General features: G+C 35.0%; 1 protein-coding gene across 3 annotated transcripts; it reads left to right on the forward strand.

The window, feature by feature from the left end:
- Positions 1-268: 268 nt before the first annotated feature.
- On the forward strand, positions 269-16,161 carry LOC121417508. Of its 3 annotated transcripts, XM_041611230.1 has the most exons (5): positions 272-569; positions 2,240-2,345; positions 4,760-4,843; positions 12,712-12,828; positions 15,856-16,161. In XM_041611230.1, exons 1-4 carry the CDS (start codon positions 342-344, stop codon positions 12,720-12,722), a joined length of 429 nt encoding a protein of 142 aa, XP_041467164.1. In that variant the 5' UTR covers positions 272-341; the 3' UTR covers positions 12,723-12,828; positions 15,856-16,161. The 3 variants fall into 3 exon arrangements, with proteins under 3 accessions (XP_041467165.1, XP_041467163.1, XP_041467164.1); XM_041611231.1 differs by lacking the exon at positions 4,760-4,843 and having other exon boundaries at positions 269-569; XM_041611229.1 differs by lacking the exons at positions 12,712-12,828; positions 15,856-16,161 and having other exon boundaries at positions 271-569; positions 4,760-5,097.
- The last annotated feature ends 1,928 nt before the right edge of the window (positions 16,162-18,089 follow it).

The following is an 18,089-nucleotide window of genomic DNA, read 5'->3' on the forward strand; positions in this document are numbered from 1 at the left end:
CAAAACGGGGGGGGCCTGTAGTAGCGACGTATTTCCCTACCCCACCCCCAAATGTCTACTTGTGACGTCACCGGCCATGCTGCCGTGGATTTGACTGATATGGCTGACTGGCAGAACTTGAACTTGGACATCGCTCCTCAGAAGTCATATTTTGCCTGGTGAGTTTGTCAATCCCACCCCTATTTATATTTATAATTCTAATCATCGAGCAGTGGTGTTCATTTGTTGACCCCAGCTGCTTTAGTACACAAAGCTGACGCAGAGCACGTGTGTAATTCTACCACACATCTCGAACTACACATTTACAATGTGAACTTAATTTAAACGAAGAAGAATTTCCGATGGTGACGAAGCGCGACAGCTTTTCAAAGCTCAATACAGAAGAGGAAAATGCTGCAACAAATGAAGAGGCCACCAGACTACTACGAGCCAGAGTACGGCTCCAGGTCAGGCCCAGTCCCAGTCTGATTATTGAGTCGAGTTTTGGCGATTTGACATCAGCTACGGGTTCGAAGATTGCAGCAAGCAACGACGTTGTGTTCGAGCAGATCCCGTTGGTGCAGAGAGAGGTAAGGCGCGCCTAAGGCTAAGCCTAGCCCTAGGCTTTATTTTTAGTTTATACTAAAAACTTTGGTCTCTGTTAAATTGGTTGTTCCGCCACCAATTTACTGTTTAGTGTTGGGCCTGTGGCTGTGACAGTGTGAGTGTTGGCTCGATCCACTTACAGAGAAATTAAAAAATATATTTTGACACTTAGTTTCCATTAATTACACTAGCTATTCATCAAATCAAATTGGCTCTGAACTTCAATTCATTTTGTTTTTGTTTTTTAAATTAGGGGTCATTCTGGCAACAACTTGTTTAGGGCCCAAAATGTGTAAATGATGCCTGTGTAAAACTTGTTTAGGGGGTGTCTGGAAATACATGTAATTTGGTCACGCAGATGTACAGCAATACATTTGATAGACCAAAAGCTTCAGTCTCTGTATTTTGGTTGTCCCGCTGAACTGCGTTGGCTCACTCACCAATACATATTGTAGTAAAATGTCAGAAATTGTTGAATAAATCCCCAGAAACGACGGTTATTCCTGTCTATACATTTGACTGCCCCCCCCCCCCTGGTGATATTGTTCATAAAATCATAGACATCAGTTTATTTAGTCTTTAAGGGTTTTTGAGTCTAGATTTGTTGAACTAGTCTATGGGCTCATAATTGCATAAAAATACCTCTCACGCTATCAGCACTTCTCGCTAGCATAGCGGGATGAGTTTTTGACTACATTTGATTTGGAACAAGTTGAATTAGAGTCCCAAGCAAGGCAAACACTAGCTTTATATTGGGAGGAGAGAGCTACAGGTCACAGTGATTCAGTTCACTGTTCGACTACCAGCAGTACCTGGCATGACACAGGTAGGTGATGCCAAGCAAATGATAATAACATTAAAAAATCAATAGATAAATCTGAAGTGAATGAACGAGAAGTCTAAATACTTGTTATTTTTGGTGTAGGGTGCATAGGGAACTCTTTCCATTTTTTATTTCAAAAGTGATATTTTAAGGAATGAAAAAAAAAGCTGTCATGCGAGTGATCTACACAGGATTTTTATAAACTGGGAGTTTTATACCGGTGAAACAGTTTTAGGCCTAGAGGGATCTATTCTCTACTCTTTGTTCTAATTCTATGACTATGTGTGTCTTAATGAATGAAATAGATTTGTGCAATGGAAAAGTCAAGCAATCAATGTAAAATCTGATAATGTAAAATTAGCATATTTATCAAATAACATTCAAACAATTTTTTAAGATTATATCTGACCTTAACACCACAACTATTTTGGGGGAAGATAATCTTGTAATGATATGAAATGGGGTCTAGAGGCATTCCCTTTGGGGAGATGAACCAAGCTGAAGATAAGCTTTACATGCTTTTCCTTTGTTTATCATATTTAGAAAGTTACACATTACGTACAGGTTTTAATTACCTACCACATGCATGCAAAAGTGAATGCATGGTTAGAATTACATTAACTATATCCCAGGTAAATCAAGTTATCGCCTTATATTAACTGGAATGAACCTATAGCCTGAATATTTGCATACTTTTATACACAGGTATTGTATTAAAAGAAAGAAGAAGGTATAGCCTTGGTCCTACCTAGGCTACACGTACCGGTACATTGTATGATGTAATTATTCTAATTTTCCTTCTGAAGTCTGGATTTTTTTATCTTTTGTCAGGTGGAACTTGAAGTGTTCAGTGAAAGCAGTGTTGTTCAAAGAGAGAAAGTACATCCATGTACACTACAACATGAACCCCATGCAAGTGAAGTTGAGATTCAAGCAGGTATATTATATGTTTTGAGTAATGTTTACAAATCCATATAAAATTGCCTCCTGAAATGTGGCATCAAGGGCAAGCAAACTCAAACAAAAATCAATTTTAAAAAGACGGGGGAGGTTGATATTAGGTAATTTTAACATGTTGTAAACATTGTATTTATGGAAGCAATTTAGTTGTTTTTATATGGTCTTAAGTGAAGTTGAAGGATTTAGATGATTTCTTTTCCCCTTTAAACTTTTATTAAACAAAAGGTACTGATGCAATTTTTTGCATATTATAGAGCCCTCTCTGTGTGACTTAATCTCTTTTTTATTTATTAGGTGATCTGTCAATTATTGACAGATCACCTCTTATGTTTCTACGAATTTTCTTTTTTATTTATTTCTTTATTTATTCTTTTTATTTATTTTTCTTTTTCCACCCTTTTCTTGTTCCACCAAAATCATCAAAACTATTCAATCAATTTTCATCAAAATATTATCAATTATGGACAGTTATCATACAATGTGTACGAAACAAGTTCAACGTCAAATGGTCATCGTGACGTCATCTACGCGCCATTTTGTAAAATCACATTATCAACAATATCTCCATTATCAATCATCAAAAATTAACAATATTAACATCAAATTAACTTCAGATCAAGGGTCAACTGTCCATGTCATCAAAGGTCATGTACAGGTAACGACGCGCATGTACGCGCGCGTCAAAATTTTAAAATGCTCAAAATCACTTTTTGATCAAAGTAGAGTACGAATCAGGTCATTCTAAGCATTTCAGAAATTTGCGCGCTCACAGGTTTTCGCGCGCGTTTACGCGCGTAACGTCTTTACGCAACGTACAACTGCACTTAATTTTACATCAATGCATTCTTTATGAAATTTCAAATAATTTGATACCTTAACCGACCTTCTACGACCAGTAATAAAGGAACTAGCCTCCGTCAAAGTTTGCATAACGCGCGCAAGCGCGCGTTCACAATAGGCCAAATATGTGCAAAAACATGCCTTTACAAAATTCTATATAACTCTTCAGATAGTCCGTTGACCCCCAAATTTTATTTTACATTCGGATAGAGTATGACTTCAAGATGTGATTTCATGTTCCATTTGACTCTAAATTTTATCATGACGTCATCAAAATGGCGTCGGAATTAAAATTTTCAATTTTTGTGTTATGACGTTTTAATAATTTTGCAAATTAGACTATAACTCCGTAATCATTGGTCGTTTTTCGCCCGGTTTTCGACATATTGTAGTTGGTTATATATTCTTCCAAATTATGTTGCAATCTTATCATTTTGAGCAGGAGATCATCATAAATATTAACAATGTTTAGAAGCATATTATTATGATAAAACTTGCCCTTGAAAAATTCAATTTGAGGTTATATTTTATCGTTGCCTTGCAATTGTACGGCAGTTACTATGGTCTGATGGTTAGTGCATCTGCCTTGTAATGCGAGGGACCCTGGATCGAAACCCATCAGGGTCTATTTTTTTTATTTCTTTAATTTTGTCTTATTTTGGGTGTAACCCCCATAAGCCAGTTTGGGGTTCCATTCTGCGCATAATAAAAAGTTCATTCGTACTAAAGTGACATAATTGTTTTATATTTAATGAGATATTAGCAACAACCTTGATGTCTTTCTTATTCTTTTGGATTGTGCGTTTCAATACATCCATAAAAAACAACAATGAGTGCACTAGCAACTGGTATTTCAGAGTTGGCTATGTATTGTTATAAGAACACGGCTAACGCTGCATTCCAGAAAGAAATGCTACAAATGCCTCCGTCAGTGTTCATTGCTTTGCTATTCTATTCACCTGGTCGAAGTTTCTCTATCCTGCTATGTAAGACATGCTTGCATATCTAGCATTCAAACCTACCTATCGTAATGTAAGAAATCAAAGTTCATTTGGTCAACATTGCTCATGAGGTAACTCAAATCTGGTCTGTGGATACTGATTTGAAATTTTCAAAACTGGATTCTAGATTCTTGCATTTCGTCAACACTTTACTCACTATTTTGTGTCGTCACTTGCAAAATTGGAATTTACATTTCTTTGCATAAGATCTGTTTATACAACCTTCTTTTTCAGTGTCGTTCGACAGTATTCAACATGTCTTTTTATTAATAAAACTACGCTTATCATCATAATGGTCATATGGATCTGCATTAACAGGGTGTTAATAACAAACAGACTATCGTGATCATGATCATGAGATTCACAGACAGATCACCTAATTCGTCCGTAAGACGAATTAAAATTCTAGTATTCTTTATGATGTTCACCTCTTTAAAATTCTGCTAACATTTATTGGAGGACTATCTCTAAATGAATGATGGGTGAAAGGTTTGATCAAAAAATGATTGAATTTGTTGTTTAATTTTTTGTTCTTTAAACATGCTTACAGGTGGCTACTCAACAGAAGTAGATTTCCCTTTCAAAAAGTCGGATTGTTACATTTCTGAAGTCGATATTAACTTTAATTCACCAGGTATGTCTTTGAAAACTTTTTCATGAAGATCGATACAATTACAAAGTACATTTGCATATACATGCAGTGATTGCAGTCTATAGTTTGCATGATATATGTGTATGAATTTGTATCTCATTTTTGGAGCCTGCCAATTTCCTGAAGACTCTTGTAAACATGAGTTTCTCCCATTGGTACCCACCACTAGCTTCAGGGAAAAAATTAGTTCATATTTTATCTTCGCCGGATATTTTTTGAAGAAATTGAAAATTAAAGGAAAGGTTACAATAATAAAGTTTCCATGTGCACTGTGACCTATATAGCTGCCATCTAGGATTTTTCAAAATGGTCGCCCAAAACAGAGTTTTTTACTATATCTCAGCTTCTGAGTAACCTAGAATCATGATTTTGACACCAAATCCATCTATTATGACATCAAGAAATCTATTCAAATAGAGATAATCAACTTAATTCAAGAAAGAAAATCATTTTCATGATATTTTCTGCCTTTTCTATGTAGCTGCATGAGGTTCACAAACTTCAACAAAGAATTTTGACTAGAAAATTACTTAAAATTGGTAATTTATTCAAAATTTATTCATTATCACCAAGAAATGCTTTATTAGTTGGTCAACTTTTTATTTTTTCCTACATCTGGTGGAGCTACATGAGAGTCACCAAACTTCCACACAGAATTTTAAAATGTTGACTAGAAAATAATGCTAGTTTATGTGATATTTATGCAAAATTTAATAATAAATCACAAAAAACTTATTTCTCCTTCATTTGTCAATTTCAATTTTGTTTGCTTTATATGATAGCTCTAGGTGGGGGATGCAAAATTAGAAACTCATTAAATATGCTACATGTTTTTCATGCATGTTTTTCAAAACTCAAGAAACCGAATTTGAATTTTTTTTGTTCCATCTGAGAGCTACATGTACATGGGGTTCACCAAGGTTTTACACAGAATTCAAAAATTTTGACTAAAAAATTATTTATGCTTTATTTACAATTTTTTTTCACAAATCACAAAAAAGTTTTTTTTCATTTACCGGTATTCATCAATTTCAATTCTGTTTCCTCAATTTATGTTGCCAATACAGTGACGTACCTAGGATTTTCCGGTTACAGCCCGATAGACCGCGGGTCCGTTAGACCGCGGGTCCGATAGACCGCGTGTCCGATAGACCGTGGGTCCGATAGACCGCGGGCCCGATAGACCACGGGTCCGATAGTCTGCGGTGTATGTAAAATAATGATCAGGACAATATAGTGAAATCCATGTCATCAAGAGGTCAAAAGGTCATTGATACGAGTCACTGGGGTTCTATAACGATGAACCACAGGACAATCGCCCCCTGACATCTACTTCAAGAAAAATATTATCTCCATATTTTTATCGTCGGGGACTGTTACCCCCCCCCCCCGGAAATATGCCCTCTAGACGCCATACGGAGCCTCTAAAATGCCATAGACTTGACGACATGGCGAGGTACTTTATCTTGCCATGTCGCTTATTATGTCCGCACGGCGAGATACGTTATCCTGCCAAGTCAGTCCACTTATAAAAAGTTATATGTCAACATGACAAGATATTGTATCTTGCCAAGTCGACTTAAATATATGTCAACATGGCGATATATCGGGATTCTTGCCGGGACTTGTACACTGCACATCTCGCCATGTGGACATATCGACTTGACAAGATAGAATATATCGCTATGTCGAAATAAGCTGATTAATTACTTAGGCGGCGGAAGCGGGGAGGGGGTGGGGGGCTTTCCCCCTAAATTTGAGGTGGGAGGACGGTCCCCCTAAATTTTTAGTCGAAAACCTTTTTTTGGTCGTCAATTTCTTTTCTACGTCCCCCCCCCCCTATAGTGAGGTAGACCACCCTAAAATGTTTTTGTTGATAACCTTCTGTTTTTTCCTTGTCAAAATATTTTGGTGGTCCCTCCTAAAATTTTGGTTGATTTGCTTGTCAATTTTGTACCTGTGTCCATCCCAAAATTTCAGGTGGATCCCTCTAAATGTTTTGCCTTTGGCCGCCAATGATTAATTTAAGACATGGTAAGATAAAGTACCACGCCATGTCGTCACGTTAAGGCATTTTCACAATTATTATTTTCATAATTATCTGGGGTAATTGTCTGGAGAGTAAATTTCCGGGGGGAGGGGGTAACAGTCCCCGGCGGTAAAAAATATGGGGATAATATTTTCCTTGAAGTAGTTGTCAGGGCGATTGCCCTAATTGGGTTATTGTTATAAAACCCGGGCGCGGATCCAGGATTTCAAGGGGAGGGGGAGCAAATTTGATCTGATGTTTGGCGCCCATGTGTACTTTTCGAAAAATGGCGCCCACTCCCTCCCGGCCAGGATAAATTAAATTATCTTATAATCACATTAAAAAGATAATAAAGACCACTTATTAATGTGTTCTTGAAAAAAAAACCCATGAATACATAAATACAAAAAGGTAGGGGGACATAGGGGCGGTTCCAGCCTTCGCCAATGGCGGGGGGGTGGGGGAGTAAATTTGTTTCAGCCATATTTTCCCCGATCGGGAGCTCGAAGATAAGTTTTGTTTGTTTCTTTGAAGGGGTAGTCCTTATTAGTCACTTCTTGGCATTATTCTTATAAATTAATACATAATATCATAATCCTCATTATATGATGCAAGCGCGAAGCGCGAGCTAAATTTTGGGGAAATTTTATGTATTTTTTCCTAAAATTTGAACTGATTCTGGGCAATGTTTGTTATCCTGAAAAAGACATGTATGCAACTTAATAATTACTACGAACGCAAAGCGCGAGGGGAAATGAACTGATGAAAAAGATACCTGTTAAAATAGCATTTAGCAATCAAATAATGCGAGCGCGAAGCGCGAGCTGAAACTTTTTGAAATTTTCACCCAAAGAAAGAAAATTCTAAGCACTTTTTTTAAACTCAAGCAGAATAGGTATATGAGTAAACAATTAAAACAAGCGCGAAGCGCGAGCGGAAAATTTCTAGATTTAGTCCTATAATATTTACTGAACGAGACACTCTATTCATGATTTGTAAATCCTAAAAAATATGAGTATTAATAATGCGAGCGCAAAGCGCGAGCAAAAAAATTATACGTTTTAAACTGGTACCTGTTAAGGACTGCTTGCACTTAGCCATGAAGGCGTCACATATTTCAACAATCAAAAAATGCGAGCGCGAAGCGCGAGCTGAACATTTTCGAACTTTTTAAAGAAAGAATGGAAAATTTCAATCAGTTCTTGTAATCGTGAACAGGATATCTGTAATTTAACAATTGATGCGAGTGCGAAGCGCGAGCAGAAAAAAATTGAGATTTAGACCTAAAAGTGGGCCACTCTGTTCATGTTTTGTAAATCATCAAAAGGATGAGTAATATGGGGTCTTCGTACATTAATAATGCGAGCACAAAGCGCGAGCAGAAAATTTTTGATATTGTGATCTGAAACTGGAGAATGATTTAAATTAGAGAACAAGTTGGGTATCTGAATAAACATGCGCGAGCGTGTTTCATATTTAGACCTAGAATCTAGGCATTCTAAATACAACTTTAAATAGTTTAATCATGAGAATCATGAAACTTTGATAGTCCGATCTGAAAAAAAGAGTCAATTTCAGTTTTATATTTCTAGCAGTTTGTAGAAAAATTGTAAGGTGGATATGGATCGCACTTAAAAAAGAGCTGATATTATTATTACTTTGAGTTTTGACATAGGACCGGGACATCCTTACGACATGCCATCATATGAAAATGATGACTATCTTCCTATTCATCTTGCTAAGCGCAAGATGAAACAAAGGGACAATTTAATTATTAAATTGATATCATATTTATTAATGCCTAATGAGGGCACGAAATCTGATGACATCATGGCGTAAAAACTGGACATTTCACTTTTGTGATTATGAATAGGATGCATCAGTTTATATATAAGCTATAATTTAGCTATAATTTTCAATAATTTTCGAGCTATAATTTTCGATAAACTGTCATGAAAAGGGGATTTTAAGTAGTTTGTTGTATAAACAATATTGAAACATTTATATAACTCGCCAATCAAAATGCGAGCGTGCAGCGCTCTAGCTGATGCGCCTTAACAATCAGACCAGAAAAGGGATATTTTGAAAACTTTATGGAATACACAAAAATATAGGTACCTGATAAATCAAAATTTGCGAGCACGTAGCGCAAGCAGCAAATTTTAACATTCAAACCATAAAATTGACATTTTTACAGAGCACTTTTTAAAAACTAATTAGTAAATTACACAAAATAATGAAAGTCCGATTTCCGAGGTGAAATATGTGTTGTATATTGACTTCCAAACTTGATATTCAAACTCCATATTGAATAAGATATGTAAATCACCTAATAGGCAATATGATAGTTACACGAAATATTCTTTGATTTTCCAATTCTTCCCCTCATCTTATTTTATGCCTTCGTCGTCCTCTTCCTTTTCTCCTCTCTTTTTTTCCTTCTTTCTTTCCTTTTTTTAATCATTTTTTGCTCCGCCAAGAGGGGGGGGGGGGGGGAGCTCGGCCCCCTGGATCCGCCTATGGGGACAAGGGGCGGGAAAACATGACAAGCAAAAAAAAGGTTATCATCGCCAAAGTAAGGTAATCTCGTCCCAAATTATGTTTTATTTCGATTAAGAATGATGTATTTCTATGATTATGTTGACACTTTTATTGCAAAAATACAAGGTTGTGATAGATTTTGACATAATATTTGGAAAATAATAGTATATTTCCTCCTAATCCCTTTCCTTTTCTCTCTATTTTTTCTTAGCCTTGATTCTCTCTTTTTTTGTTGGGGGAGGGGGGCAAACGCCCATGTCCTAACAGTCATTTCCTAGATTTACTTTATAAGCAACATAAATGTGTTATAATCTCAAGCCATATGCAAGCTAAAAATTAAATTTCATTCTGGGCAATGTTTGTGAACCTGAACATGACGCGTATGTAACTAGATAATTACCACGAGCGCGAAGCGCGAGCAGAAATGTTAAATATTATGGACTGGTCGAAAAGTCATTAAGACGATACATATTTCAATGATTAAACTGAATTTGTTTATATTCCAACCTAAAAAGATGAGATTTCAAATCCCCAATAGGACATTCGACATTCATTTCCATCTCTCTTTTCGTTATCTTTCTTCCCATCTTTCTCTCTTTTTAATATTATTCTCTTCCTATTTTTTCTTCTTTTCCTTTCTTTTCTTTCTTTCCCTATTCCTCTTTGTTTCTCTTTCCCCCATTACTTATCCCTCTTTCTTTCCTTTCCCTTTTTTCTCTTTTAATTTTTTTCTTCTCTCCCTCCCCTTTCCACTCCCTCTCTTTTTATTCTCTTCTTTTCCCCTCTTCCTCTATCTTTTTTTCTTATCTTTCTCCCCATCTTCCTCTCTATCTAAATATTCTTCTCTTCCTCTTTTTTTCTTCTTTTTCCTCCTTTTCCTTTCTCCAAGCTTTCTTTTCTTCCCTTCCTTTTCCCTCTCCTTTTTCTCTTCTTTTCCCGTGTTCTCCCTTTTTCTTTGTCTTTCCTTTCCCCCTCTTACTCTCTTTTCTATTATCTTATTTCCCATCTTCCTCTCTCTTTTTATTCTCTCCTTATCCCCTCTCCCCCTCTTTTGAGGGGGGAGGGTGAGGCAGTTCCCCCTCGCCCCCCATGGATTTACACGCACTGCGGACAATCGGACCCGCGGTCTATCGGACCCGCGGTCTAACGGACCCGCGGTCTATCGGACCCGCGGACTATCGGACTCGCGGTCTATCGGACCCGTGGTCTATCGGACCCGCGGACTTTCAGACCCGCGGTCTATCGGACCCGCGGTCTATCGTGATGTCCCCGATTTTCCACAGGGGGGGGGCAAAACCGTCCGCCAAAAAGTTTGACAAGCAAAAAAAAAGGTCTTCAATTACAAATAAAGGATTTCGTACCAGAAAAAAATTGACAGGCAAAAAAAAAGAGATCTTCAAGCTCATCAGGGGGGCAAGGATACGTCCTTTGCATGGGTTGTGGCTTGTAGGTACATGTATGGTAGTGCACCAATATAATTCACTACATTGTCAACTGGGCTGAAGTTAAAAATTGCGTTAAATTTCTTTGCGAGTTGGCGGATGAGCTCCACATCATTGATGTGCTAGTATTGTATTAATTACCTTTTTAAAGTCAATGATTAAGCCCACCAGTTGCTGAAGTAACCTTATTTTATGATTTGGCCTGATAACTTGTAATACAACTACTACTACTACTAGCATCATTAGTGTATGAAAAGTAGGAATGGAAATATTTCCAAAAAAATAAGGGAATAGTCTTGTGTATCATTTGACAGAAACCCAGATTCATTAAGTTGTGTATGTGGTATTAATGACCATGTGCCATCCATTGACCACCCATTAACAAAATAGATGTATCAAATAAACCCATATTGATGTTCTGAAAGTATTATTTAGACAGATATTTGTCTCTAAATTATTTTGGAATTTGTTCTTCCTGAAATGCAAAACAAGAGTATTTTCCTAATTTTGTATTCAAGGAAATCTAAAACTTGATAAAACCTTTCATTGATACTTCTCTGCAGTCAAGACAGGAAATGCCTAATTACTGTGTCAAAGTTGCTCTAAGCTGATTTGAATGAGTTCTAATGCTCTAAGCTGATTTGAATGAGTTCTAATCCTATTTTTGTCACCTTGTACAATAGTGTGAGGGTATGTGTGCCTCAATAGACTCCCAAATTTAATCCCTCTTTTGTCAAAAGTAAACATCTGTGGGAGTCAAAGTTCTTCTCTTGGTAATGAGGTTGAAAACATCCAATACTCATGAATCATATATTCAGATTCAGATTCATTTATTATTGATCCATGATAATTGGCTCCACTTTATATGTTTGTCATTTTGCCTCCGAAGAAGATTCTGCTAGGATCGAAAGTTTAGGCCCCTTTTGACTCTCCATGATAAAATACATAGAAATTTGGCCTCCACTGGCTGTACATACAAATGATATAAATTATACAAACACAAATGATAAAGTGGGCGAATATAGTTAAAAAAAAAATACACAAACAATTCAAACATATATTGCAATACGACATAGAAGGGAGATGTCAAATACATATATATATATCATTATGAAGCTAAGTTCATAATAAATGAAGTTAATAATAAATAATAAAGGAATTGAAAAAATAATAAATGAATTGAATTGAATTGAAAAAATTGAATTAAGTTTCCCCTAATTCTGTTGGCATATTCAACTGAAAATTTATTTCTGGTGATTTTTGTGGGGTTTGTACTTTGTAGCAATGTCAAAATTGATATTTCCCCAAATATTACCATTTCACTAAGCTGCATAAATTTAAATTGAGTTTAAGGATATTACTTGATTACATACACTAATTTGTATGATTAATTCTTAGAAAATATTTGGTTATATTTCTCCATTTTATAGCACCTTCCAGAATTCCAGGGGTGCTGCCTGTGGAGAATAATAAATGAATCACTCCAAGGCAAATCTAGCACCTCTGCTTCCCAGGGCCATGGCATCATAATGCTTTTTTTGTTCAGTAGAAAAATGCTCTTTGAGAGGTTTGAAGGCAAGGGGGTTAAGATCAGTGCAAATACAAATGATATCTATCCTTAAATTGTTTAAGGCAGGTTTTTAGAATGCTTAGTTAATACATGTAGGTTACCAAAACCTAGTTGATATCATAGGGATCTCTGAATGAATGATTAAGCCTACTAAACCATACAGTAGATCTGAAGCTTTAGGCAATAATTTTGTTAGACTTCTTTCAACAGTTCTGCGATCTACTGAAGTATTAATAAGTGATTTTAATTTGTATTTTATCTATTCAAGATCAACCCTGAGGAAGAAAACGTCAGATGGTATGTTTTGCTGACATAGAGACAGAGTCTGACTCCTCTCATTGCTCTGAAGCTGTATCATGTACGTGTAGCAGGAACTTGAGCAAAAGTAAGCTATTTTTTAGTTAAAATTTCACATAATGATCATTTTATGTTACATTTTGCCCTTTTTTTTTACCTGTACAAACCACAATGTAACTTATAAGGTAATGACGATAACAGCAGGGCCGCAGGGAGATCAGGTTTTGGAACTGCATGAGAGGCTACCCTACATGTAGTTATTAAATGAGCTACTATGGGCTAAGGAACGAATGAGAGCATTTGTCGTTTGATAAATCAATTGGAATCTTAATTTGTAACTGTCAATCTAGATTTAACCGTATGTTAGACTGGCAAGAGTAATCTTGATTTGGTAGTCATTGCATTTTCATATTTCTGTTGTCACAACACTTGGGAAATTAATTTTAAACTATGTCCATGTCACAATATCACAATTTAAGGTCATTTCAGGTTAACTCGCATTTAACGGGGGGGGGGGGACTTGAGGGGTGTCCCCAACAAATTTTTTTCACTATGCAGAGCTTTGCGCAATTTTTTTACTGCGCTGCTCCCTGACTTTTTCTTTTAAATATTGCACATCTTTTGTGATGCCTGGGTATGCGGTTGAGAAATAACACAACATTTTGAAAGCACATACATGTAAGACCTTCAATTGCTTCAAAATATTCTGTATACAATGCAATCTCTGTTTCTCAACCAAAAATCATAAATGTATGCACATTTTTCTTTTGTTAATGTTTTCTGCTATTATTGATTGTGAAAGGGTCAGGGTTGGCTAATTTAAATCACTTTGATTTAAATCATGATTTAAATCACTTCCATTGAAACGTGTACAAATGATTGACAATTTTTTTATTTGTGGCTATTTTCTTTTTACCGGTAATCAAAATTGAAAGATTTTATCAACTTCATATCATCAAGACATGAATAAATCCTTCATATCTACTCTCCAAACAATTGAAATCATGTCATTAAAATCAGGATAATATTGCATTTAATATAGCCTATAAAGTGATGAACACTCGTCCCCTACTCCACTTGCACTATGATTTTTAAAAAATCATTGATTTTAAATAATTTACATTGAAACATGTACAGATGATTGACATGTGGCAGTAATATTTTTTTACTCAAATTAGAAAGATTTTATCAACGTTATATCATCAAAACAAAATCCTTCATATCTACTCAAAACAATTGAAATCATATGTTTAAGACTGGTTGACCATGCAATATTGCCTATATTGGTTAAAGGACAAGTCCACCCCAACAAAAATTTGATTTGAATAAAAAGAGAAAAATTGAACAAGCATAACACTGAAAATTTCATCAAAATTGGATGTAAAATAAGAAAGTTATGGCATTTTAAAGTTTCGCTTCATTTCACAAAAACCTGCACATCTCGGTCGGTATGCAAATGAGGAACTGATGACGTCACTCACTATTTCTTTTGTATTTTATTATATGAATATGAAATATTTTAATTTTCTTGTCATTGTCATGTGAAATGAAGTTTCATTCCTCCCTGAACATGTGGAATTCTGTTATTTTAACATTTTGTGCTTCAGGCAAGGAGGTCCTTATCGTTAAATTCGTACAAAATGCTGAAAATTTCATCAAAATCGGATGTAAAAGAAGAAAGTTATGACATTTTAAAGTTTCGCTTTTTTTCAACAAAATAGTTATATGAACGAGCCAGTTACATCCAAATGAGAGAGTCGATGATGTCACTCACTATTTCTTTTGTTTTTTATTGTTTGAATTATACAATATTTCAATTTTTACGAATTTGACAATTAGTACCTCCTTGCCTGAAGCACAAAATGTTAAAATAATGGAATTCCACGTGTTCAGGGAGGAATGAAACTTCATTTCACATGACAATGATGAGAAAATCAAAATATTTCATTTTTCATATAATAAAATACAAAAGAAATAGTGAGTGAGTGATGTCATCAGTTCCCTCATTTGCATACTGACCGAGATGTGCATATAACTGTTTTGTGAAATGAAGCGAAACTTTAAAGTGTCATTGCTTTCTTATTTTACATCCGATTTTGATGAAATTTTCAGTGTTTGCTTGTGGATTTTCTCTTTTTATTCAAATCAAGTTTTTATTGGGGTGGACTTGTCCTTTAACATGACTAGTACCATTCTTGTAAAATTAAATCATCATACGTACTTTAAACTTTCTTTTTTTTCACTTAATTTATTTATAAGGGATTATAGTTTTACATGTTGTCTCTTAGGATCTGGTTCTGCTATTATCATTGGTGCAGGAGCTAAACCCAGCAAGCTTATAGAGGACAATTTTTTGGTTCACTTGATAGTCACAGATGTCTTTTCCCAAACATTACAATTATTCAAGCAAATTCAATGTGAAAAATGGGTGTCTGTGCTCATTTAGGAGATGAGGAAGGGGAGTCTGCTTGTTTTAATCTCAAACAAGTCCTTAACTTATTGTTATATGTGCATGCTGGAAAGAAAGATACATGTACATGTAATGAAGAGGAGTGCTGATATGATAAGACAACTGCAGGAGGCTTGATTGTGGGATACAGAAAGTCAAAATCATCCTTACAATGAAAGGTGCATTAATATCAAATTTTTCGACAAATACTGGTCTAAAAAATGGACTTTAAAGCATTAAAATTGGACATATATAAGACCTTGGATATCAAAATTTAGTACACCCAACATTTCACCACCAGAAATGTGGTCACCTATTTCTTAACCCAGTCTTTCCATTGCTTGGCTTGGAATTTAGAATGTAGATAATTCACCCAAATAGAATTTCAAAGGGTAAAAATGACCAAGTACATGTACAAGAGTTACCAAGTTCAAATACGTGGAGGCAGGATATGATTGAAGGATCAAAGGTAATCAGAATTAATTGATTACATTTTAAAGTGATCACAATTTTAAAGCTATAGTGATTGTTGTACATGTGACCAGTGTAAATTTAGCTCAGGAAATAATATGATTATGTTTCTATTGATAATAATATTGTAGAAGATACATATTTATAGTTTCCTTTGCTTTAAATGTACCACCTCGGTATTCATTTAACCTTCAGAAGGATTGGTGACATCTCGTCCATCAAATCACCATCGTAAAGGACTTTGTTCTTTGTCTGTGATGATGCCAATGGTGTGGCTTAGTGAATTTGTCGATAAGTTTGGAGAGAAACTGCCAACCAACAACAAAATCCATCTTCTTCATGCCTTATACATGGAAATGTGTATCGGATTATGAAGGAGGAAGTAGAAGAGCAAGGAGGTTCTGTTTGTAGTCAGCAATACTTCTTCCGCAAATGGAGAATGGAAATGTCTCATGTTACCATTCCAAAGGTAGGTGATTCTCGTGAGTATTTGCACTGTATATTTACTAACATTAACTATTATACCTTTAACCATAAATAACTGGGCTATTTCGATACCTAAGAAGACTGGATGGGGCTGATTCAGCCACTCCCCCCATATGATCTTGGCCATTGATCGCAATGAAAATCTGCACTCACATTACACATGGCATAATGTAAAAAATGGTAAAGTCTAATTTTCAAAAATATTACATTGCTAACAAATACTGCCAATTTATTATGCTAATTTATGCATGAAATAAAAACCTTTCTTCTAATTATCTAAATAAGGCCCTTAAATTTTGCTAAAAAATTATTGAATATTGCAATTATTATTTTTGTATACATCATTTCCAGAATTCTGATTGATTTCTTTGTTTTTTATTGATTTTTTTGATGGAAATCTTTATTACACTGACCATAGACAACATGATATTTATTATGTTTAATCAGTGAAAGGAAAGTTGGTAATACATTTTTATAAATTTGGGCTAAAAACACTATTTGCATTGGATTTGAACAAAAATTCATGTTTTGGGGTTTGTATGCACTTACAAAATATTGGGTAATTTTGGAACCATGTATTCAGGGGTTGCAAGTTTATTCTCAAAAGTTGTGTGAGACTTTAAAATAAAAATTTAGTCAATGGCGCAGTCAGAAAATTTCGCATGGCAGATATATCACAAAAAAAATGTTGAGGGGAAATCTGAATCATAGGTTAATCATAAAACCAGAGATTTTGCATTTTATTGAAAAATTTGAAATAGCTTCCTATTTCTATCACATTTCATGAAGCTATTTTGAGACCAAGTAGATTTGATATACTTGACTATGTATTCCCCAACATAACCACAGGTCTTTAGGTGATCTACAATAATAGAGCATACTTTGCTGGCTTTAGCAGTGCAGCTGCTACAATGGTATAGCACCCAACTATGATGATGTTAACTACTGTTCCTCGAAAAACTAAGAAAATATACATTGTGTAATTTTTCTCTTTATTTGTTCATTCCAGTGAACCGGTTTTTGAAATGCGACATATGCACCAAACTGAAATCTTGCCTAGAGAAGACAACTGGCAGAGAAGAGAGACAAACTTTACTGCAAGAAAGAGAGTCACACCTTTTCCAGCAAAAGTAAGTTTCAATGAAATATTTAATAGTGTATATGTACATGTATTTAGATTTAATCATCACAGTCTTCCAGGATAAGTATCATTTATATGTCATGGATGTCAGCCCGGAAGACTAGCCTCCACAATTATCAATCTTTATTCACTTGCCATCTTTCTTCCCTCTTCTTTTGTGTAAATGTGGTATTTTCAAAGTATATGCAGAGATACGATGTTGAGGCAATTTAAATTCACATTTCAGTGGTACGCAAAAGTTGCAGGGATGAGAACATTTAACACCATATGTAATCCTGGATGTCCATCATGTAATCAAACAGAATGTATTCTAGAATTTGCAATTCTTATTTCTATCAGAAATTTCATTAAGCTTTTTTGTTTTAATAAGTAGAGAATGATTATCTTCTTTTCTAATTTTGAAAACAAATACAGTTTGGAAGCAACATTGCATAGAGAACCATGTGATCTATGTATCAGTATTGTGCAGGTTAAACGGAAAAAAGTCATACAGTCACAGCGAAAGCAACTTTCCTTTCTTTCCAGTCATTGTTGTAGCTAGAAAATTGGTACTGTAAACAGCAAAGGATATATTAACAGGCAAAGAGTAATGAGCTAAAAATTTATATTAAATTTTTTTCTGATGTCTTTTTTTAATTCATTATGTAAAATCTTTGTTTTTTTCAACTTTTTGTTTTGCATCTTCGATGGACATCATCTGCAATTTATTCAGAATATAAAGAAAATATTATCACTTACTTTTACTGGTAATCAGAAAATGTAGAAATGGTGATATATTTATTAATTTGGCATTACATCACAA

This window comes from Lytechinus variegatus, chromosome 6 (genome assembly GCF_018143015.1).
Source record: "Lytechinus variegatus isolate NC3 chromosome 6, Lvar_3.0, whole genome shotgun sequence".
Classification (NCBI taxonomy): Eukaryota; Metazoa; Echinodermata; class Echinoidea; order Temnopleuroida; family Toxopneustidae; genus Lytechinus; species Lytechinus variegatus.